Source organism: Equus przewalskii, chromosome 9 (assembly GCF_037783145.1).
Source record: "Equus przewalskii isolate Varuska chromosome 9, EquPr2, whole genome shotgun sequence".
NCBI classification, from domain to species: Eukaryota; Metazoa; Chordata; class Mammalia; order Perissodactyla; family Equidae; genus Equus; species Equus przewalskii.
This window is the reverse complement of record NC_091839.1, coordinates 36,968,686-36,993,745: the sequence shown is the minus strand read 5'-3', so window position 1 is coordinate 36,993,745 and position 25,060 is coordinate 36,968,686. Positions and strand designations below refer to the sequence as shown.

Below are 25,060 nucleotides of genomic sequence, written 5' to 3'. Positions count from 1 at the left end.
AGCCAATTGATGTGTTAACGCAAATAATATTTTTAGGGTAAATATTTTCCAAAACCAAAAAAATAAAGCTAGAAGAGTGATATTGTTATATATTTTTACATATCTCTCTAATATCGTCTCAATGGAAGACAGAAGCTTATATGAGTTTCTATGTTCAATTTGTTGGGATATGCTGTTTTAGTTGAAGTAGATGAGGAAAATCCGGCCTCGCACAGATATGTGACTGGACAAGGGAGAGCTATTTTAATAGCTTTTTCAGAAAATTGTGGATAGTCTTCTGTGATACTACACCATAGCTCTCTAAGTGGTATTTTTGAAAATTTAAGTTGCAGTGTTGAATCTGAAACCGCATTAGTGAACTTTCTGTATTCTGTCGTCTTAAAATCCGTTAGCATTTGTCTGTCTGTACTTTGAGTGGATTGAGTGTGTTATTTTGTAACATTGTGCACTTGTCATTTGGAAAATATTGTTTCACTGAGTTACTCACATCTTCCAAATGTTGACACATTCCACTATAAAAGATCAACAAGTGATAGTCATTAATGTCACCAACAGTCTTATCAGAAAACTCTTGAAGAACTGGAAAACCGTCCAACTTATTATGGCAGACACAAGTTTTCTAAAATTCTAATTTTTACTTGAAAAACTGAATTTTATCATTGACAACCAGTTCTGTCATTTGTTTTCTTTGGAGTGACAGGCCCACTTTCTTTATTTTTGAGAAAAGAACTGCTAAACACCAAGTCTGAATCATCATGGTTTGAAGTTTGTCAGTCATTCTTTCAAGTAAAAACAGTGGTCTGTGAAAAAAGTGATTAGTTCAGCTCACAATTTAAACACACAGTTGCTTTTCTTTGAGGCAGGCTTGACCTTTGTTAGGCATCAGAGGTGCTTTATGCATACTTCCCATTTAGTGACAGAACAGAGTCGGCAAACATTTTCTATAAAGGATAAGAGAGTAAATATTTTAGGCTTTGTGGATCACTGAATTGGGTTTGAGTTGGGTGTTGTAACTATTCAACTGTGTCGTTGTGGTGTGAAAGCAGCCTTAGACAGTATGTAAACAAATGGGCATGACTGTGTTCCAATAAAACTTTATTTGCAAAAACAGGAAGCAGGCCAGATTTGCCCAGCAAGCTGTAGTTTGCCAACCCCTGACGTAGAATATTAAAAAGATGAGTATTTGAAAGTTAAGAATTAATAAAATTAGCAACTTTTACTGCTTCATCAATGGCATGCCTCTCAGTAGCGTTACATCTGTCATCATTCTTGCATCTCCACTCAAGAGTACCCATCCTTACCTCTCTTCATTGTATAACCCTCCCCTCTGAGGCTAACCTCAGCATCTGAGCCCTGGATTTTAAAGCTCACCTCGCCTCTAGAATTTCCCCTAAATTGTCTACTCTCTTTGCAACCTCACCTCTTTTTGGCTTTTCCTACTTGGTCTCAAACATCTTTAAATGTCTCCCATCTTTAAACCATAAACAGCCCTCCTTTGACCCCTCTCGCTCTCAAACCCAGACTATGCTTGAGCTTTATTTTCTTCACATGGCAGCATTCTCCTAGTTTTACATTCTATTCTTGGGGGTTCAGCTTGCGACGACTTTCTGCAGTATTTGACATCGGTGACCCCTAATTGCTTCTTGAAAATTTTGAAGCCGTCTTCTTAATTAGTCTCACAGTTTCGTTTCCTAGGCTTCTCTTTACCGTTCTGACTGTTGTTTCACTCAGTGTTCTTCCATTCATCTCTTAGTTGTTGGTCTTTTCTTAGCTTTAATTCTTATTTCTTTTCTTATTTATAACGTATAGTTTTCATTGTTCTTTGTATGATGTCTGGGTTACCTCTTTTTTTTTTTTTAAAGATTGACACCTGAGCTAACAACTGTTGCCAATCTTCTTTTTTTTTTTCTGCTTTTTCTCCCCAAATCCGCCTGGCACATAGTTGTATATTTTGGTTGTGGGTCCTTCTAGTTGTGGCACGTGGGATGCCACCTCAGCGTTGCCTGACGAGCTGTGCCACGTCCGCGCCCAGGATCCGAACTGGTAAAACCCTGGGCTCCTGTCAGATGCAACCTCCTAGACATCGCCATTCATTATCTCCCTCTATTTCTACTGCCTTTTCGTTAGTTCAGCCTCACCATGTCTCTAATGCTCAACTAGGCTTTCTAACTTACCCTTGTCCTCTCTTCTAGTGTATCTTTCCAGGCAAAGGTGATCATTCCTTATCCTGTGCCTCTGCTTACCTTGCAGACAGATTTAGTAGTCAGTGAATAATTTGGTTGACTGTAAAAGCAATATGTTATTGGTACTTTTCTGCTCAAAGACTTCTAGGGGCTGCCCTTGATCCCTAGGGTGAAGTCCAACTCTTTAATGAAATGTATGAGATCCCTCACTGGCCATTCCCTAGCTCTTCAGTTAATCTCCTCCCCACCACCTGGCCACACATACCTAGCCCCCAACCACCACAGTTCTCCAAGGACGCATGACCCCTTATGGCTCCACACTTTGCACATTTGCTAAAAATGTCCTTCTCACTCCTCTCCCATGTCATAGCTGACTTCAGGGTCCCACTCAACTCTTTCTTCCCCATGGAGTCTTTCCTAATACCCCACTGTATTCTCATAATGTAGTGTATGTATAACAGTATTTATAAACATTTATTTTAGGCACCTACTTTGTTCAGACAGTTTGCAATCCTTATAATAGACCTGAAAAGTAATAATTATTACCCCCATTTTAAAGATGAGAGCCTGCATTGAAGACACATTAAGTAAGTTTCCTAGAGTTACACATCTCAACAGGGGCTGGGCTGGGTTCTGGACCCGGGCTCTTTCTGCTCTGTCGTGCTGTCTCTCTTGACTCATCTCTTGTAGGGTTTCTCTGTTATCTGAACGTGCATTCATCTCTCTGACCAGCAATACATTTCCATATCGTTAGTTCAATAAATAAATGAATAGAAGGATTTGTGACTGACACAGAATTTCAAGCTTAAAGTAGTCCCATAATATAGTCTCGGAAAACAATGTTATCATGTAGTGATTTTTCTTTTCCAAAGAAGTTCATTTATATTTTCAGCAAAGTATTTTGGTTTCTATACATTTTGCTGAACAAATGTTTATTGTGCAGTGTTCTGCAAGGCCCTGCATGGGAAACAGACGTTGGTATGAGGATGTTTCCATCCTCAAGGGGCTTTGGTATGGTAGAAACTTACAACAGATCTACATCTAATCCGAACACCCACGAGGAACAAAGTGCCTCAGGTTTTAAAGTAGAGGGAGGTCCCATCGGACTGCATTTGTGAGGAACCAGGAAAGATTTCCTGATGGGTGAGTAGTAGAATTCCAATAAAGGAAAATATTGAGGGAGGGTGTTCATGGGGTAGGGATGATGACTAGAGTTTAAAATAAATAGAAAGTAAGAAACAAGCCTGATTTGGTCCACTTATAATTCAGAATAGTTATTGGTACCCTTTGGTCTTAGAGTTAAGAGCTATTTCAGTGATGGAGTATTAAGTTTTTAAAACCTGTTTATTGTAAAATAAATGCATAAAACAAATGTAATGATTTTATGACTACATAAATGATTACTTGTGTACTTCATGATTCCTGAGTGTGGACTTTAAGCAAAGAAAAGGATGGTTTTGTCTCTGTGCTTGTTGCACAGAATTTCTGAGGAACTGGGTGTCACCTGCAGTTCTGTGCAGAGGGTGTGGCCTGTAAGAGAAGTCGTGCGTGGTGGTGTCCTGGGGGTCATCCTACACTGTTGGAGTTGGCTTCTGTTCCTTAGCACGTGATCTTTGGTTGCCTTAGCTAACTTTTTGACAGACCACCACTTTTTCTGGATTCTGGGAAGCCCCTCTTGGCCACTATACAAATTTTTTTCTTGAGGTACACCCAGAATTGTACTGCTAATATGTAAATGTGGACAGTGAATGTGTTACTAAAAATTTACTCTCTTATAGGCTCAGGTCAAATCATAGTAGTTTAATGCATGCGTGATGTTCTCTGAATGCTTAGATGGACAGTGGAATTCTTTCCTCTTTTTCTGTTTACTCTCATTTTGCCACTTATACAACAAGTGTGTTAGCAAAATTAAAATCCAAGTGAAGTATGCTCTTACTATAGTGTTTCAAAAAACACATTTCTGTCCTTGCCTTCAAATGGCATATAGAGTAAGTATCTGCGTGTTTGAGACGTTGTTCTAGGAGTGATGACAGAGAAGAGTAACATGAGGCTTAGATTTCCTCAAGTTTGTAAAATGACCTTGGTACCAGAAACCAGATAAAATTCAGAAGAGGATACAGGAGAGAATTCAATAGCAAAATTAAGCTCAAGAAAAAATAAATACCTTGAGTAACTAGTATATTTATGTGTTTGTGTGTGAAAATATTAGTTTAATTTTTAAAAATTTTCTTAGCAATTTTCAAAACAATTTTGGACCTATATTTTAGTTAACGGGTTTAAAGGTTTAAAATTTGAAGTGAGTTTTTGTACGTGATGAATAGTATCATAGACCGATATCTTCTATTTTCATAGATTTGATCCAGGCTACCAATGAGACCAATGTGAATATCCCTCAGATGGCTGACACGCTCTTTGAGCGGGCGACAAACAGTAGCTGGGTGGTTGTATTTAAAGCTTTAGTCACAACACACCATCTCATGGTGCATGGAAACGAGGTAAACTAAGCAAACTTAACTTTTCTGTTTTTAGTGAGGGAGGGAGGTTTTCATGAAGCAGTGTGCTGGTAACTTAAGGCCCTTTGAGTTTTACTAACTAAGAGAAAAAGAGGAAATCCGTAGTTCAAAATCATCTAAAGTACAATGTTAATCTTCTGTTTTGCTATTTTTTCAAAAAGTGTTGTTAGACGTTTTCTTAGAGATATTGAAGTATTAAATATTATTTGTACCTAAAATGTATGTACCATATAACCATCTTATTGGGCAAAAATGTTTGGAGAAAGGAACAACAAAATTATTTTCCCATAGCAAATATACTTTTGTGCCTTTAAGCAAAAATTGCTTTCATAAAAATGTTAAATTTTGGAAAATATTGATAAAATGAAAATTACCCACTTGATATGAGATGCCTTCTGAATCCTATTAAATTGCCGTGTTTCTGTTATATACAGAAATGAAAGATTGTGCAATTTAATTCTAAGTCAATGAGTATTGGTCAATCTTTTTTCCCCCTCAGAGAAAGTCAGCAGACTAGCAAACTTTATAATTGAGTAAAAGAGATCACGATGAGAATTTGTAAAAGAAAAAATCCGTGCAGTATCAGAAATTGTTTATAGGTATGATTTGAGAATATTGCTGCTTAATTCTAATTTTTGTTTTTCAGAGATTTATTCAGTATTTGGCCTCTAGAAATACATTATTCAATCTCAGCAATTTTTTGGACAAAAGTGGATCCCATGGTGAGAATATTTCTGTTTTATAATTTTCTTGCTAATGCTTTTGATCCAGAATTTCTTGATTTTTGAAGTGAGGTTATTAATCCAAAATTATTGTAATAGCTCCATTGAATATTTAAGAAAAAATATAAAAGTAACTGTATAGTTACTTTATAGTAACTTTAAAATATTTAATTGTTAGGGGCTGGCCCCGTGGCATAGAGGTTAAGTTTGGCACGCTCTGCTTCGGTGGTCCAGGTTCGCAATTTCGGATCCCAGGTGCGGTCTCACACCACTCGTCAAGCCATGCTGTGGTGGCAACGCACACCCAAAATAGAGGAAAGATTGGTACAGATGTTAGCTCAGGGCCAATCTTCCTCACCAAAAAGTGAATAAATAAAATTGTTAGAAAACTCAGCATATGAATTAAATATTAACTTCATTTTTGTCTTTTTCAGTATTTACTATAAAATGTAACAGTCGACATGCTAGACCCACAGTTGTTTTGTTTATGAACGTGCAAGAGGCAGTGAAATGAAACATACTTCCTCAGTAAAAAAAACTCTAGTCTTAAAGACGTGTTCTTTGTAAATTAATAGAATTTGAACTGCAATTGTTTGTTCATTCATCATATTTACTGGTTGCCTGTTATGTGTAAGATGAGTTCTCAGAGAGCTCTCAGAGAGCTGCATGTATTATGTCTGAAACAGACTGTAATTTGAAACAGTGAGCAAAAATGCAAGGAAACGTTAGAAAACACCTTCTGTACAAGGATGATAGCATAGCTAAGCTGTATAGTCTTGGAACATCTCATGCCAAAAGTATTGTTGCCTGAAATAGGATTTTAAATGAGGCCTGTCTGATACACTTATTGACCTCATCCTAAAATTATTTACATTTGAAGAGTTTAAATAAAAACTGGTACTAAGCAAAGCACCATTGAAGGTATCTTATTAACTAGTTGTATTTCCTCTGCCCTTCCAGGTTACGATATGTCTACCTTCATAAGGCGCTATAGTAGATATTTGAATGAAAAGGCTTTCTCTTACAGACAGATGGCATTTGATTTTGCCAGAGTGAAGAAAGGGTATGTTTTATCCTTCTCAGATTTATTTGAAGAGAATTAGTCTTTGAGGTATACTTGATTTATTTTAACTAAGTTTAAATGCCAATTAATTTTGATCATGAAGGCCTAGTTTATAATCACTTGAGAAAAAAGCTTGAGAAAAAAGCTCAATAATATTATAGAAGTTAGCCTTGAGGTTGCAATGTGCACTACTTTGTATTTCCATGGGTAAAATCTGATTTGCTGCCCAGAGTTGACACAGTGTAACATTTTATTTGTTAAAATCAATTCAAAATTCTTAAACTCGTATATACCTTTAAGTAATTTTAAATGGAGAGAATTTAAACAAGGTTCATTTAAAAGGACAGTGGCTGTGGTCGACAATAGTTATTTCAATGTGTTTTGACTGAGGTAAAATTGAATCATGTTTATGGTGGAGATCTGTTTTTGAGAGGTAATACTGCCCTGGTATTACACACACACACACACAAACCATAATTGAACTAATTATTAATACTAACCATTAAGAAAACCTCACTGAAACAGAAACACTTGCATTTCAATTTTTAATAACTATTTATTATCCTGTAAAAATATTTGAGTTTAATCAGAAGTGTTCAGCCATAAATTTAGGCAAATCTTGTATCTGTTCCCAACTTGAAATAATGCAATGTATTGTAGAAGGTTTGACATTTTAGTCTCAAGAATCCACACAAAAAGATAGAACTATTTTTCTAATAGCTGACCTAAACTTAGCTTTGAACTACTTTTTTATCATAGTGGTAGAAAATACAAACTTACCTGTTCAAAATAAATTAGTTTCTTGTGAATGAACATTTTATAAAATTAAGGTTTCCAGAGGCCAGCCCTGTGGTGTAGTCGTTAAGTTCACACGTTCCACTTTGGTGACCCGGGTTTCCTGAGTTCGGATCCCGGGAACAGACCTACACACGGCTCATGAAGCCATGCTGTGGCAGTGTCCCACATACAAAATAGAGGAAGATTGGCACAGATGTTAGCTCAGTGACAATCTTCCTCAAGCAAAAAGACTAAGATTGGCAACAAGTGCTAGCTTAGGGCCAATCTTCCTCACCAAAAAAAAGAAGAAAGAAAAATTAAAGTTTCTGCTTCATCCCATTCTCATTAGAGATGATTCTAGTTCGTATGGCTTCCTCTGACTTCTTACATTGGTCCTGGGCAGCCATTGCTGATGTTCCTAGCTGCATTGTGGCCTCTCCACAATAGATCCACAGCTTTCTTAGCAATTTCAGCACTCCTGTATGGGTACATAAGGACACTTTAGGATGCATTCACTACCATCGAAGTAGCAGAGACCCTGAAAGTTGCCATCATCAGCCCATTCACATCACCTGGGTATTTTCCTCCGCTATTTCAGTATGGCTGCTCCTGACCATCACTGGAGGCAGAGGCTCCCTAGGAGGCCCCTGGGTGGGTATCAGGTTCAGTGCCCCCTTTGATGCATGCTTCAGCACTAACCTCCAGTCGCGTCCTCTGCAGCTAGTTGAACTCATCTCCCTTTGGTCAAACTGTGCATATCAGCATGCATTTTTCTTTACTTGATGCTTAGTAGACGGTACTCCCAGCTGTATAGGTTTTGTAGACTTCCAAGACATGTTTTCTCTCTCTTTCTCAAAAACAAACAAATAAACGGGGGTTTAGGAAACCTAAATTTTTAGTACTATTATCTCTTTTATAGACTTAGAAAAATCCATTCAGAAATCAACTGACCTCTTTTATCCAGACCACATCACTTTCTTCCTGAGGCCGTGCAGATAAAAAGCACTGTCTGTGTGGCCAAAAACTGAGGATGGATAAGGAGCGTAGAGAGGGGAGTCAGCGACAACCTCTTCATATCTCACAATCATCCACAAGATTAACGAGGAAATAGGCGGGAAAACAGCATAGGACAACGTATGTGGTCTTGAATTTTCCACATATGAGGAAGTTTTATCTTTTTTTTGTTTAATTGTAGAGCCGATGGGGTGATGAGGACAATGGCTCCCGAAAAGCTCCTGAAGAGTATGCCAATACTGCAAGGACAGATCGACGCCCTGCTTGAATTTGATGTATGTATCTCACCAGAAAATGTTTCTGACAGAGTTAGTGTTGTCTTTTATTTGAAGGTGGGCTACAGGTAAAGCTTCGAATTTCCTCAGGAAGCCAATTTAGATCTCCCTCATATAGAGGAGTATGATGTACACTTGGTTCAGGCTGTTAGCGTGGTAGAGATGATTTGGGTTGCCCAGGTTGTCCGAGCAGTTTACCAAGTGTTTACTTAAGTCGTGGAAAAATACAAGTGGTTCATTCTTGGAATCCATGTTTAGAGCAGGATCGTGGCCTCCTGTTGGGTTTGACAGAATGAAGTAGCTGCAAAGTGTGCCTTCAGGCAGCAAAATAACTTAGCCTGCTGTTAGAAACCATTTTGTATAAACTGCTTAAATGACACCTTCCACCAAAGAGAATTATTTTTGTTTTGTTGTGGTCCTTCTTCCTGGCAATACCAACAAGACTTGTCTCTTAAAATCGTACCTGTATCTTGACTGTGGTGGTAGATACACTAACCTACACACGTGATAAGATTATATAGAACTAAACACACACACACAAGTCAAACAGGGGAAATGCGAATACAATCATTGGATTGTATCAATATCAATATCCTAGTTAGTTTTGAAAGATGTTACCACTGGGAAAAACTGGATAAATGGTACATGGGCTCTCTCTATATTTTTTCAAGCTGCATGTGGATTTATAGTTATTTCGAAATTAAAAGTTTAATTAAATACATACATCTGATTCATAAAAACAAAGTATTCTGACATGTAGGAAGATCTTAAACTGGCGTTGTTAGCTTTCCTCTTTTTTGGTGGTTGCCTAAAACAAAGATTTTTTCAAATATTAGTAACTTAAAATCTCTGTTAAGGTTATACGATTTAATCTAAAATGAGTCCTAGTCACAACACCCAAGTCCTGTGAAATTTCAGTAAAGCAGCAAACCGTCTTACTGTTTTGTGACAGATTTTACAGGGAGGACTTCACTGGGTATTTATGTAATTGCTTCTCTCAACATTTTTTTCTTTTTATTTCTTTGTTTTCCTTACCCATAATAATGGTGCCAGCTTAATTAAAGGAGAAAAGAAGTCCTAAGGGGAAAAGAACAGAGCTTGAGGAGTTGTGTGGACAAGGATTGGGGAATGGAGAGTCATTCTTCTTCTGTGTGTTGGTGATTAGAGCATTTTGTAGATGGGTGAATGCTGTGAGTCTCAAGAATGATTTTAGGGGTAGGTGGCTAAGGGACCTGTCCCCACACTGTGCTTCCTCCCTGAGTCACTGCAGGTCCCTGGAGGCTGGACCTTCCACAGAGACCATTATATGAAGGAAGTGGAAGAATGTAATAAACGTCATAAAAGCAGCGAAAGACCAGATGTTCAAAAGTTGGATTTGATTGATCTGTGGATCATTGATCAAGTAGAATGTATACGTGTCTTATAATTGATAGGACTAACTTCATTGCTTAAATTGAAGCAAAAAAATATGCACTCCATTTTTTGATATTGGTAGGGCTGCTAAAAGAGTTACACAACATTTGTAGAATGTGAATGAATTTCTTAGTAATTACTTGAGACATTTTAATGTCTTTTGAGAAAAATTGTCATTTCATGATATGCAGTTAACATTAAATTTTCATTTTTTCTAGGTGCATCCAAATGAGCTAACAAATGGTGTCATAAATGCTGCATTTATGCTTCTTTTCAAAGATCTTATCAAACTTTTTGCCTGCTACAATGATGGAGTTATTAACTTACTTGGTAGGTAGAACTACTGAAAGGTGTCTTTGAATAAAGACTATCAGAAGGCAAAGATTTGGGTACTGCAGATTTCATACATAAAAATCTAAATAGAGGATTCATTCAGGTCACCTTTCTATATGTGTTCTTATGTCAGTGAAGATTAAGTACAGGAAATGGAAAGCACTTTAGATGTTTTAAGCAGGAAGGCATTTCATACGGGGATTTTGGTGCTTACAGAATTTTGGAATGACTAAAGGAGTAGGTTCTAGGCTGTGCCTCTTGGATATAAATCCCATAACAATAAATAACTGCTCCACCGTGCTGACAACCACCTCTGATGCCATCCCTGGAGATGCTCATATTTTGGTGTAGTTCCATATATCTGACCATCTTTCCTTTGACATAAAGTGAAAAATCAGATGGATATACTGCTTGAAGTTTGGCTACAGTGAACGATTTCTTTCCACTGTCAAGGTCCCCCCTTTGTGGAGATACAGTGATTCAACAAACCACTTCCAACTGGTTCCAACTTGAACAAACATCTCTAAACCAAGCTTGAATTCTTCTTTTCCTCTGCCAGCTGGTTATAGGGAACTTCCCAGAGGCCATAGGCATGAGTCGAGGGAGAAATTTGAGTGCAGAAGAGTAGGTGCACTGGGAATATGAGCCTTCTGCTCATAAAGCCTACATGAGCATTCAGGATCTGCTGGAGGCTGATCTCTTAGGCCACTTCCATTTGCTGATGGAGTGTTCTTGCACTTGTCCAACTTTATGATTTGGTTTTTAGGTAACACTTGAGGTCTTATGATCACTTGGTATTGTATGGTCAGAATCTCAGTCTCTAGAAGCAAGCCAAGAGAAATTTTTCCAAAGGCAGTTAGTTACTGTCTGAAGAAGACATGGCTGTGCTCCAAAGCACTAGAGGCTTCTACTGTATTTTCCAGTTGGAATATGCCGGAGGCACACTGCAGCATTTGGATGTGCTGCGGACACTCTGAATACCTTTAGATCCGCAGGAACAGGGGCCCATGTGGCTCAAGTTTGGAGCAGTTGCAGACCCTTTCCTTGATCTGGACCCTACTTGTATCTGACACCATACCCGATAGTCTGTTTAGAGCAGCACACAAACACACGTCATTGTATGTTACTGACAAAACCAAAGAAGCTCAGCAAACTTTTGTCTGCATTTTAGTTATGGGGTGCAAGGTGAAACAATTTGTCTTTCACATGGGGGTGACCTTGGGGCCTTCAGAAACTTCATTGAGTTAGCAAGTCCCTGAACTTCCATAGATTCTGTCTCCCACCCTTTAGCATACATAGGACGTATTAAGGCACCGAGCATACCTGAAATTCTTACTTACTGGGTTCAGTCAGCCTGATCTCATCAAAGAGATATCCCATGGGATTATGACAGCCAGAGAGATTGATATCCTTGAAATAAAACAGTGAGGGTGTACTGGCATCCTTGCCAGGTGAAGGCAAACTGTTTCTGATGAGCTCTGTTTATTGGGCTAGAGATAAAAAGAATTTAATAGTTTTATAGGTGGCTGTCAGGTGTCAGGAGCTGTGCTGATTTTATGCTGGTAAGGAGGACACATCTGGATCTCTGCCAGTAAGAGTCATCCCCTGATTAAGTTTGCAGTGACCTACTGTGAATCTCTCAGATCCATTCGTCTTTTGCACAAACCAGATACACAAGTTAACTGGAGATAGGATGGAATTGCTACCGCTGGCCCTTTGCAGAGATCAGGAAACCAGTGTGGGGATTCTGCTAGTTTCAGAGTTATTTCTGTCTCAACTATGTATTTAGGAAACTGGTGAAATAACCACAGATAGTTTCATGCCTGTACCAAATCTAGTTTTCTTTTATCGCCTAATTCCCATAAAGCTTCCACTCAGATTAGTGGAACATATAGTGGCATTTTGGGTCCCCAGGGAGTAGCATCAGCTTAAAGTTAGTGTCCCTGAAGAGTCTGGGTTTGTCTCTTTCCCCTGGGCATAGTCACTCTGGTAAAGAACCCTTTGCAGAAGACTTGGAAAAAGTGCTTTTGGGTGTTTCAAGGACCTTCCTCAAGAATATCTGGAGAGCTAATTAAAATTCAGAATCCTAGACCTTCAGCTTAACCCAGAGATTTTAATTCCGAAAGTCTGAGGGAGGGTCTGAGAATCTGCATTCGTAGTAAGGTCCTGAGCAGTGCCCTTGCTGCTGGGCTGCAGTTTAGGAACCGCTGCTTAAAACCGCTTCCATATGCTCAGGTTAAGATTTTGAATCCATGCTTTTTAGCATCTTCGCCCAAATTGATCAATTATCAATTACATCACAAAATCTGATGTAATATTCCTTCTGCCCTGCTCAGAACCTTTAGACTCTATTCCCCTTCTCTAGATTTTTATCAATGAGAGTTGCTAGATTCAGGGGGAAAAATACAAGACGCCCAGTTCAATTTGTATTCAGATCAACATGAATTTTTTTTTAATATTAATAAGTCCCGTACAATATTTGGGATATACTTATGCTAAAAATTATTTATTTACAATTTAAATTTAACTCAGTGTCTTGTATTTCATCTGGCAACCCTACTGCCAACATAAATTTGCAGAGTCTTGCACCTCTTTTAGCATGTATGTTTCTTCCTCCTGGGTCAGACTTTGTCCTCGTCTCCCTAGGGCACGCTGGAATTTCTGGATTCTGAATCTCCTTCTAGGTATTGAGGCAATTGGCCAGGGGGAAAGGTAGGTAGTAGAGGGATAGGGCGTGAGAAGAATTTTCATTCCCTCGTGAAAGGTGAGTTGATTACAGGATCTCCAACCAAGGCAGGGCCAGCCTCTTCAGACTGAGAAGGGAAACGTTCTTCTAGCAAAAATAGCTCAGTTTGGTTTGAATCTACCCAAGAACTGCCCTTTCCAGTTTTCTTTCTCAATAAACATCCTAACTTTCACAAAGGAGACCATGGCGAGGCTGGGAATTTAACTTAACCACGTATATTATAATTCAGCAGCTCCCAAGATTAGACTCTGACTTTCAGTGATGACAGCCCTCGTCTGCATGAGATAAGATTATTTTAGGGCAGCTTGGAGTACCACAGTCTGACTGGTGCCCTGAGCCAATAATTTACAATCGTGTGTTGTCATTTTCCTTTTTAAGCTCTCCAGTGGGATCAGGAGCAGCTCTGTTTGCCTTATTCCCATCGTGGTGGTCTATCCCAGCAGCTGCTTGGTCTGATAAGCTTCATTCTAGGTGCTCATTTCGGAAAACCATAGGTGCTAATTTAAGTCATTATTTTGCTTCTATACAGGACAGACTGGGAGGGTCCAATTTCCTTCATTCACAGGTGGTCATCACTGCCTTCCAATCCGATCAGGTTACAACGTGTCTGATCCCAGATTCCCATCTTTGACATTTTTGAGGGTCTGATTTCTACAGCCGCTTCAGGTACCAAATACTGTGTCTATTCAAGAAACAGAAACCACTAAGTCTAAATAGTCTAAATAGAAAGGGACTTAACACAAGGAGTGAGGTGCTTATGTGAGTATTGGGAGCCTGCAGGAACTGGTTCTAGGCTCAGTCTCCTGAAATACTAAGTTCTTGCACACTAGGGAAGCTGCTCCTTCTGAGGCCACTGCTTTACAGTATGCGAAAATAAGCTGCTGCCAGCACTTCAGCTGCCTTGCAACCTAGAAACCTAGACACTTGAAGCTATAATTCAGAGAATAGGGAGTCAGATCTAGTGGCTGTGACTGTATCCATTATTCCTTAAAACCCAGGAAGCTGGAGGGTGGACAGGGGAATGCTGCTGAAAGATAATCTCACACTTTTAGAATCTCATCATTTGTCATAAATAACAGCTGAAAAGGGACAAGAAGACTGCTTCTGCCTCAGTTTCACCTTCCAAATCTCCTACAGGTCTGTCTAATTTGCAGAACTAAGTTTTCATCCTGAACCCTGGCTTCTCATAAGTCTAGAAAAACATGGAATGGAGGTTGGGAGCGGCAGTCACCTACATCGAATACAGTGCTCTTAGAGATTTTGCCTTTAGTGGAGAAAGATTCTACCCATGATATGCAGTTCAAAATTGTGTTACCTTTATTTCAAGTGTAAGAGTTTGTTGGTAAGCCCAATAAGATAGATTTTTCCATTCTCTCTTGCTGGCTGATCTTACTCTTCCTTAAAATGTGAGTTTTTGCTGAAGTTCTTTTCTAGCCATCTACTATTCTGCTTTTTCTGTACATTCGTCATTGGAAAACTTATCTCCATTATGCTGAGTCCAAAATCTATTATTTCAGTCCTTACCTTTCTTCTGAGCTTCAGTTTCACATGTCTTCTTCTTTGAAGACACTTAAATTTAGGTATTGTGTTCTTACCTAAAACTCAGCAATCTCTAGCACTGAACTCCTGAATTTACCCTTCCTAATCTCTTTGTTTCTGTTTATGTATAATTAGTCTTTTAAACCTGTAACCTCAGTTATCTTTGAGTTGCTCATCTTACTCAAATCCATACCCAGTCAGAAATGGAGTTCTGTTGATTCATTCTTGTATTCTCTCACCACTGTGCCCTTGTTGCATTCCCACTTCTGCTTCAAGAACATTGGATTTATTGCCTTTACAATTCATTTAGCAATTAAACAGGTTAATCCAATGGATTCTCCTTTGTTGTTGTCTTGAGCAGCTACTTAAATGCTGCTCTCCTTTACTGTTTATGTTGAGTTCACAGGTAGACTGTAGTAATACATTTTCTCTTTATGTTAAAATAAATACTCAATAAATATTTTTGTTTCACTTAATTTGAAAAAGATAGTCTATTGGCTAAGACTAGCCCCAGAAAAGGAGGAGAGTTATACCTTTTCATATTAAAGTTTTGGCTTTTCTAAAGTGGTAGAGGTGTACATTGTTGCCTTACAACATTCTCGTGCTGAGTGGCCTTCATTCATTGTTGTCGTCAAATGGTTCCTGTAAAAGTAACACTGTAGAAGATAGCTTCACTTAGTATCCTAAGTATTTTGAGACAGGTATATCTCTTGTTTACTAAATAGTGCTAGGAATTAACTGTATAAACATGTTATGGGTTAGTTCTAATCAAGGACTTCATGACCGGTTCTCTGTGTCCATTGTTGGAATGCACATGGTGCTGCAAATCTGTCATCACCGTCATGAAATTGTGACGTGCGAGTAAGAAGATGCTTCCCTTGCTGACTCATGGTCGTTACTGACAGTCCACCTGCGAAGTCTCGGTTTGTTTCACGGGGCTGAGCTTTTCATCTGGTTCTTTTCCTGGGATGACTACTCTGTGAATGTTAAAACTAATATGACAAGGGAATTTATCAGCTCTTTATAAAGAGTCTTGTTAGAAATATAAAATTTTTTCATTTCAAAAGTTGAAAATTAACATATGTTATCTTTGGCATGAAAGAAAGAGGCTCATTTCTGGGTGGCTCATCCCCTCTGTTGAAAGTATTCATTTCTCTGGGGCCTTCCCTGGTCTCTAAGGGAACAAGGGAAATTCACAGCTTTGCATGTATTCATGCATGTTGCCTTTCTGTGGCATTACCATGGTTCTAGAAACAGTTATGAAATTATAAGTTAAGGCTATAATGATTGAATCTTTTTTGTTGCTGAATCCTAAATTACCATGAAAGATACAAACAATTTTAAAAGCATCCAGAGGAAACAGAGAAAAATTAAAATTTTGATGCACTGGTTCTAAAAGGAAATTGAGATTCTTCAGTTTGATTTCTCTTTTTCTCTTATTGCTGAATATCTGATGCAAAGAAATAAACTTAGATTATAGTAAAGTAACTTAGACATTTGGAAGAAATTGTTTATGTGAAGATTGTTGAACAGGAAAGAAAGGAAAGTATGTTTTAGCAGAATAAGTCCTTATTTTCAAAAGTTTACACTAAAAAAGATTTGTTTCCTTATGGCACCGTGATTCTATCTACAGCATTATAAAATAAGATAGAGTGAATAAAGAAAGTATCTTTAGATTTGGCCATTTTTTTGGACTCATTTTCCTTTCAAATCTTAACAAGGAGGAAACAGTATGTGTTTGTTTTCTTGATCTTTTTGCTTCCCTTGAATATCCTACAGGGCAGGTCCATGTTAAAAGTAAAATTACCAAAAGTCTGTCAACAGAGGTAATGAGTAGCTACCCTCGATAATTAATTCTTTGTGTAATTATATATTATTAAACCTTTCTTGAGAAAATTAAAAATACTTTTGAGGTAGGGGCTGGCCCCGTGGCCGAGTGGTTAAGCTCGCGCGCTCTGCTGCAGGCGGCCCAGTGTTTCGTTAGTTCGAATCCTGGGCGCGGACATGGCACTGCTCATCAGACCACGCTGAGGCAGCGTCCCACATGCCACAACTAGAAGAACCCACAACGAAGAACAACGAAGAATACACAACTATGTACCGGGGGGCTTTGGGGAGAAAAAGGAAAAAATAAAATCTTTAAAAAAAAAATAAAAAAAAAAATTCTTCCTCTCTTTAAAAAAAAAAAAAAAACTTTTGAGGTAGTCAAATTACATGCTGAATGAAATCAAGAACTTTCAAGTGTGAGAAAATATAAAAATAGCATGTATTTAACCATGTGCAAATATAAAGTAACGAAGACACTGGCCGGCAGTTATGATCCAGAGTTGCCTGGGAGCTGTCACAGACGTTAACCCACTGTGTCTCCATCTGCAATGTCAATAATTATTGCCTGAATGAATTGATGAATGACTCGCTGGCAGAAACACTGATGAAGTGCTGGTTTTCTTCAAACTGTATGTGGAGAAAATACATTCTCATACTGCAGTCATAACAGAGCTATAGTACCTTTGTTGTTGTTAGTGCCATCAGGTCAGTCCCAACTCCTTGTGACCCTGTGGACAGCAGAGCAGAACCCTGCCCGGTCTTTTTGCACCATCCTCTCACCTTCCGGTGCTCTATCAGACAATGCTCCACTGCTGTTTGTAGGGTTTTCATGGCCAGTTTTTTCAGAAGTGAGTGGCCTAGTCTGTCAGCTCTGCTGAAACCTGTCCACCATGGGTGACGGTAAAAGGGTGGTGGCAGAGCTTTCAGCATTGCAGCAACGTGCAGCCACCACAGTATGACAATGGACAGATGAGTGATGTGGTTCCCTGACCAGGAAACAAAACCAGGTAGCAGCAGTGAGAGCTCTGAATATTAAGCACTAGGCCGCCTTAGTACCTTAATGACTGTGAATTCTAGTCTTGGGAGTGCAGAATACAGCAGCAAAGGGGTCCTCTGTTTTCTGTCTAGAAAGCTACAGGCTGAGAAAGGGGGTTCGTTTAGAGACTAGAAAGTCATAAAGAGTTTGGCAAACCAAATGTTTTTCACAAAACTCCACTATTTTTTACAGCTAAGAGACTCATTATGATATCTGAAAGAAATAATTTATGACCAATAAAAGCAAGTATCAATTTATATGAGGTGTAGACAATTTAAAGAATTCTTTAATTCAGGAAAGTTTATAGGATATTGCTTTTATAATATATGGATTACTGCTTCATCGTGAACTAGTAAGAAAATAAGGACGCTGTAGAGTGCGGTCATAACTTTCGAGATTGTCATCAGCAAGAATTGAATGCTATTTTCCAAAACAGAACACTGGGATATGTGGGTCACGAGTTTAACCTGTTGTGACAGTTCATGTATTCTTCTGCTTTAGTTGTCTATCCATTATTTAAATTGTTTCACGTGAGATGCCTTGGGACGTAACACCTTTGTTAAACTACTCAGGCCCCCCTTGTTTTGGGGCTTTAATACCTCATTTAGGTTTTAGTGCCAAGTGTTGTGAGTCTAACATTTAATTCTTTTAATAATATTAACGTAAGCTTAGAAGAAAGTTGAATATAATACTCTTTTCAAAATGCTTATCTATCTCTTCTAGAAAAGTTTTTTGAAATGAAGAAAGGACAATGTAAAGATGCTTTAGAAATTTATAAACGCTTTCTAACTAGAATGACGCGAGTGTCCGAATTCCTCAAAGTCGCAGAGGTAAGTAATACTAAGCTTTGTTGGGAATATAATTTAAAAATAACTCGTGTATCTGGAGTAAATGATAGAATCTATAACTGGCAAGACATTCTGCCACAGTCACAGTGTGTTAGGGTTGGAAGTGACCGCAGAAGTCATCTCATCCAGCTTTTCTCAGGGCTGTACTGTGCACTCGCTCATCCCAGTCAGTGTCCTTCTGTGTTCAAACTAAAGTTTCATGGATAACGAGTTCATTCACACCTTCCCAAGGTGATCTGTTCCTCCATTCCACCTAATGGCTACCTTTGATTGTAAGAAAGTGCTTTATGGGACCCAAGAAAAAAGCCTTTAGAAAAATCCATCCATTATTCTTAGTGTGTAAATGAAATCATAAAATCTGACTTTTCTTAGTTTGTCAATGATTTAAATACAATGGAAAAATTAAACAGTATAATTAATTTTATGAAGCTTATAGATTGTTTCTTAAGGATATTTCTTTATACTTAAAGTAACTGTAATCCTACAGTTGGTGTTCCTGAGGTTATCTGTAAATTGGTGTTTTCTCTTACAAAATCCAATTATTAATTCAGACTGATACTGGAAATTATGACAACCTTTTTATTGTAGTTCTTTGGCAAGATGACAAATGTCAGCTAACTGATTGCTAGGACTGGCTGGAGTGCTGTATGAGACGGGTTCCGAAACTCAGCAGCCAAAGGAAGTAGTTCTATGGCTGTGGGACATTCGTGCCAAGATTTTGCAATTTTTCTGCCATTTTGAGAATGTAGCGCAGAACAAGCATTTTATACACACAATTTCAAAAGCACTCTAGTCCATGCGTTATCTTTCAAATCTCATTAATAATTGTCACCTTCAAATTCTAAGACCAAAATAATATTGCAGGATGCTGTCTCTTCAGCTTTGATCCATACGGCTTGTCATCAGAATAAAAACCTTTTTTTTATATAACATGGGAAACAAAAGGTGAAGATTAGCTTAGGTAAATTATATATACATTGCAGCTCGTTCATGTATATTTCCTCCTGGACTTACTGATGGTGGTCGTCTTTAAAGAAAGATAAAAATGCTTGAACTTTTACTTTTGTTGTTACACAAGAATTATTTTTTTGTATTTGAGAGGATTTTCCCATGGTTTAACCATAATTCTCAATATAGTCTAGCAAAATTTGCCTAATTTTCTTCGGTGAAATATCAGTTATTCCTAAGCACCCAGAGCAGAAGATTATTTTGTTCTTCCATTAGTTTCTGTTGCACATGCTTCCCAGTCTTCCCATTTGTATTGTATATATCAGATAGGTAAGGAGGTGGACATGTGACAGTCTGAAGTATGCATTTCTCTAATCAGCAGAAAAAGGCTGAGCTCAGGGTCTCCAGGAGAAAGAGGGGTACTTATCAATCTCTTCTATTTTTACATGTAAAATTTTACTTCGTGTCTGTTGATAACATCCTGTTAACACAGACCCAATTCAGGCCGTTGAGGAGGCACACAGAAATGTGATGTCATTTTGAGAGTCTGTATTTAAATAACTGAATAATAAATACTTTACCTTAACATTATGTTTAAGACTTTTTTATAGAATGAATAGTAACTTAGAAAATTATTTTTTACTAGAATAAACATTAAACCACTATGAGATAAAAACATAACCATTTGTGTTTTCTTTCACACTTAAATTACATTGTTCATAATTTAAACACTAATTGTTTGAATACCAGTTTTGAGTAGTTTGGTTATGATTGGTTAATGTAGAAATTTTTCAGCAAAGCTTCTGTCTCTATCAAACAGTACTTATGTGGTGTACATATGTATGGACTCATACCCAATAGCTACCCTGTAGTTAGTCCATTTATCTCAAGATTGTGTAGAAGACTTCCAGGATGTCATTCCAAAACTAATATATATATCATATATATATATATATACATATATATATATATTTTATATATGTATATTGACTGTGGCAAATGTTAGCAATACATTGTCCTTTGTATTAAAAGAAATGTGGAGTAGTTGAACAATTTCTATGGAAATACTCAAATTTCCCAGAGGAATTCCTTAAAGTGCAGAAAACTTCCCATGTTTTGATTCTTATACAGAAGTCTTCTAAAGCAGACAACTGAAACTTTGTAAAATGGTTGTGTTACAGATAATAGGCATTCCTGCTAAACACACTTTTCCTTTTATAGAACCAAGTTATTCTTAGTTTGCTATCCCAAGGTAAATACCAAGTCATAGGAGTTATATCTCCCAGAATATTTGCAGACCGAAAGTGATGAGATTTCTGTAATACAGTTACACTTTAGCTTGATCCTCCAGTTACATCGTGGTTCAGAAGTTGAGGGCAGTAAAAATAGTAATGCCAAGGAAGAATTCCCAATCTGTGTCTTTAACAGAATTAGCCATTTAAGAGAAACATGTCACCTTTTACCAAAGTGATTCCAATATTAGGGATCCATAATACTTTAATTTCAAAAATACTGACTTCATTCATACTAATGTTTTTAATGGGTCATCTAAAGAGGTATTAAAATATAGAAATAAATGGAATGAGATTGCCTTAGCATTATAATTTCCATAATTTGTAATAATATGAGTGAATTAGGGAAGCATCAGTGGATTTCCTAAAACCAGAGCTCAGTCATTAAGGGGTAACATCTGTACTTCTGGGAGGCATCTCCAGCATAAGGTGGCCTAGAGGGGTGAGGGCCAGTGCTCTAATCCAGTGGTTCTCCACAGCAGGGGATTTTGCTCCCCGCCTCTTCTGCAGGGGATCTGGAGACATTTTTGTTTGTCACAACTGGAGGAAGGGGAGGGCTACTAACAGCCAGTGGGTAGAGAACAAAGATGATGTTAACATCCTGCAGTGCAGAAGACAGCCGCAACAAAGAATTATCCTAAAATGTCAACAGTGCAAAGGCTGAGAAACCCTGTTCTAGACAAAGCAAAGGGAAGAAGTTAGCTCAGCATTTGATATGCAAGTGGCTCCTCCAAACCCCATCTTCTTTACTGTCTTTGTAGGAACCCAACACTTACACTTCATGTATTTGCTTCGACTCTTCCACCAGCATAATCAAAGCACGTCCTCTCTCAGAGAGACCTTGGTTTGACCCGCTTTGTTTCTTTGAGCTTCAGTTTCATCAGTTATATAAAATGAGAGAATTGAAGTTATGATTTATATTCTCTCCAGTGTTTCACTCTGAATAATTTTCAAACTTACAAGAGTTAGTAGAGTAGTATAGTGAACACCTATTTACGATCTTCATTGACTCACCTTTATTAACATATTCCCATATTTGTGCTTGCGTGCACTCTCTTTTTCTCTCCTTCTGCCTCCCTTCCCTCACTTCCCTTCCTTCCCAAGCTACCAAAATAAAAATTCATAAGTGCTTTTACCTAGCAATTCCACTTCTACAAATGTATCCTACAGATGTGTCCACAGGTGCAAAATGGTGTGTGCAGCATTGCTTACAATGGCAAGAGATTGGAAGCAACTTCACTGATGGGTGACATGAAATAAATTATAGGACAAGAAAGTTCTATGCAGCTGTTAATAAAAGGAGGAATCTCTGTGTATTAATATGGATATAGCTCTAAAATATACTCTTACATGAAAAATGCAAGTCTAGTGTAGATAATATGCTATTATTATGTAAGAATGGGGGAAATAAATGTGTACTTAAATATTTCATAGTTCTTTGGATATACATAAAGTCAGTCTGTGAAGATACATAAGGAACTAACAAAATGTTCCTCTCTGTGGAGGAGGGGTGGAAACTACACCCTGAACAAGTTAGTAAAACTGAATGAGCACTCCATGTCCAGAGGACTTACTGGGTGTAATTAACAGTTTAAATTTAGTTTAAGCATTTTTTAAGATTTTTAGCTGCCAGTGACATAGAAGAGACCTTTAAATTTTACACCTCATTTTCTTAAGTTCCTTTTTGGGGTTCTAACAAAATTCTGTACATTTGTTATATCTAACTATATTAATGAAGTCATTTCTCTATTATATTGAGTGGAAAACTACGCAATGAGCAAAGTGAGATTGATATATATAATAACAATTCTCTTACACTGAGATTGAGCTGTAGTTTTAACTAATTCTGTAGGTGATTTTCTATTAAATGCAAAGGAATTAACTTTTAAAAGTTTCCATTAAGTAACTTCTTATTTTTTTTAATCCACAGCAAGTTGGCATTGATAAAGGTGACATTCCTGACCTCACACAGGTAGGTGATTCTCTGAGTGGAAGATTTAGTATGCATGAAATTATTATTCCATAGTTTGCCATAAATGATTTTACCTAGGGCATTCTTTGTAAGCATTTAATGTATTTTTAATTTAGGCTAACCAACCTTCTTAGAAATTATTCTAGCTTACTTATTTTTTATAGCTATTGAATATATTTCTGGAGGTAATATAAAGATTTTCCAGCCCTTATAGCATGGTTTTTTTCTTAAAGGCAACTGAATTTACTTATTGGGCTCATCTTTTAATTCTTGAACTTGAATCAAAAGGAAGCCTTGAATAATGTTAAAAAAGTGCTTTATCTATGAAAAGTGACTGTTCATAGGCATATAAGCAGAATGTTTGGGCTGTTCTTCCTGCTTGTTCTCCTAGTTTTCAGCATGTCCCTGTTATGAAGGAGGGGCCTGAATAGGGAGAACTCTGAAATCATAGTTCTACTACACTGATACAAGTCTTCTCTATGAAGTAGAGGAATTTCTATATATAAAAGAACCTTTTTAAAAAAGTAGTAGTGGTAAATGAGTGATTTTTCTGGGGACCATCTAATAAGTAAAAACAATGGTAGCGCTTCCTTATCAATCCTTTTATCCATTAAGAGGGTACATTGTAGAGCTCCGGAAATACAGACTCGAGATCATTCACACGCGCAGAAGTACTCTATGCCCTTTCTCCTAATTGGCAGGAACTGTTTTTAGTTAATCAACTAACTCATCACTCTGTTATGGTAAATTTCTGTCCCAAATGTGTCCTTTAGCTAGAGATAGTCAGATGATGGGAGAGAATAGAGAGCTGGTATCTTATATACCAGTAATGAATATATGAGTTTTCTGTCTTTGTAAATAAAAAAAGTCGTTGTCTATTTGTAAATAAGAAAAAGTCTGAAGAAAACTGTCATAATGAAAGATTACCCACTTTTTAATAGTATCAAAATATGTTGAATAATTTACTATCCTTATAATCCCTTGAAATATTTCCATATTTAAAATAATGTTAACCTTAAATTTTTATTAAAAATTAGAGAAACCCAAAGTAATGGTCTCTGTATTTATATTATTAAAATAGCAATTAAATACCAAGAATTCTTCATAAATAAAATTCACAAAACAAGTCAGAACATGATGGCATTGTATGTTTTAGTTTAAAAGTTGAAAAATAGCTCCTTCTAGTAGACATAACATTAATATGAAATATTTTTGCTACCTTGAGAAGACAGTGTTCTTTGATCAGGCACAGACCTGAATAAGATATTGGTATCATTTTGGATATGGCTAGAAATTGTGTGCAAAAAGTACTATTAAAAATCTCTTAGATGTAGATTTATGAATTTTGTAATCCTGTAATAAAAAGCAAAGAAAATCAGAATGCTTTCATTTTAAATTATTTAATTATAATAAACATTTACATTGCAACCAGATAAAGAATACATGTTAACTTAAAAAAAGGTGGATATTAAAATATTTAGCTCAATGATTAGCTTTTCGAAATGGTAAATCATCTTTCTTTCACCTCCATAGATATCTCTCACTGTAGAGGAAAAGAAAAACATAGTATACTGTTAGAGAGGCTCTCAGTTAAGAAGAAAGTAGGTCCTCGTTCGCATCACTTAGTTTGCACAGAGTCTGAAGGGAAACACAGGACGATTTAAAAGAATACTTAAATACCTTTTTGTTTTTAAAATTAGAAAATCGTAGTATATCACTGAAAGAAGGAGTCACATACTTGGGTTTAATTTTTAATGATACTAGAACATTCATTATAATTGATATAATCTCCTTCTCTCAGTGGTCCAGAGACATAATATTTTGCTTAATGATGTATGTTGTATGTTATCATAACTTGGGGAACAGAGACCTCATCCTTGAAGAAGATAAAACCTTGCCCTGAGTTTAGCAGAAAGCTATTCTGTGGTAGAGATTCATTAAAATCTGTTATCACTCTTTCCTCTGCTTTTGTTATGACTTTAAGAGCCACATAAACTTCAATATTAACATTTATTTTAAAATAAGTAATAAAAAATCCTCTAGCTGATTTCTCCAGTGTGTATTTAAATGTCAATATGAGAGTATTGTATGCTTCTGAAATTTCTTAATGAGTAACCAAATGGTGATTTCTGCTGGGATCATGAGCAGCAGAGCTAAACGCACTCCCTAATTCTTATCTAGAGCCCCTTCCAGCTCTAATGGAGGCTTCTATTTGGGGATTAGACCCACTATTACGGTTTGATCAGGTCCCAGCTGGAATGTAAGCTGCTCTAAGGTTTGTTTCTTTAGACAGTGTTAGACTGGGATTAATCTGGAGATGGGTCAAAAATACTAAGTTGTGTGGACTCAGTTTAACACCTTTGAGATTAGGTTCTACTCTCTGCCAGGCTTCTCTCTGGCCACGATGGCCACTGAATCTAGCCATAGCAATGAACAAAACACCCAACATGGAAGATGGTTAAAGAGGAGTTGGAGACCAGAAGGCCTATCTTGCCTGGGAGTAGCAGTAGGCATTGAAACTGAAAAAGGATTAGAATTCCTCTTGTGGGAAGATGGAAA

At 37.4% G+C, this 25,060-nt stretch overlaps 1 protein-coding gene across 50 annotated transcripts in view; it reads left to right on the top strand.

Annotated features, from left to right (window-relative positions):
* The window catches only part of SNAP91 (synaptosome associated protein 91), a 141,687-nt gene that overhangs the window by 45,549 nt on the left and 71,078 nt on the right, over positions 1 to 25,060 (top strand). For all 50 annotated transcript variants that reach the window (XR_011522558.1, XR_011522557.1, XR_011522556.1 and 47 more), the window contains exons 3-9: positions 4,536 to 4,678; positions 5,343 to 5,418; positions 6,379 to 6,481; positions 8,454 to 8,547; positions 10,179 to 10,290; positions 18,165 to 18,271; positions 22,460 to 22,501. Coding sequence is in view for 42 of the 50 variants with exons in the window: in XM_070559138.1 (XP_070415239.1) it covers positions 4,536 to 4,678; positions 5,343 to 5,418; positions 6,379 to 6,481; positions 8,454 to 8,547; positions 10,179 to 10,290; positions 18,165 to 18,271; positions 22,460 to 22,501 (677 nt within the window). In the remaining 8 variants the exon portion in view is untranslated. The remainder of the gene's footprint in view (positions 1 to 4,535; positions 4,679 to 5,342; positions 5,419 to 6,378; positions 6,482 to 8,453; positions 8,548 to 10,178; positions 10,291 to 18,164; positions 18,272 to 22,459; positions 22,502 to 25,060) is intronic.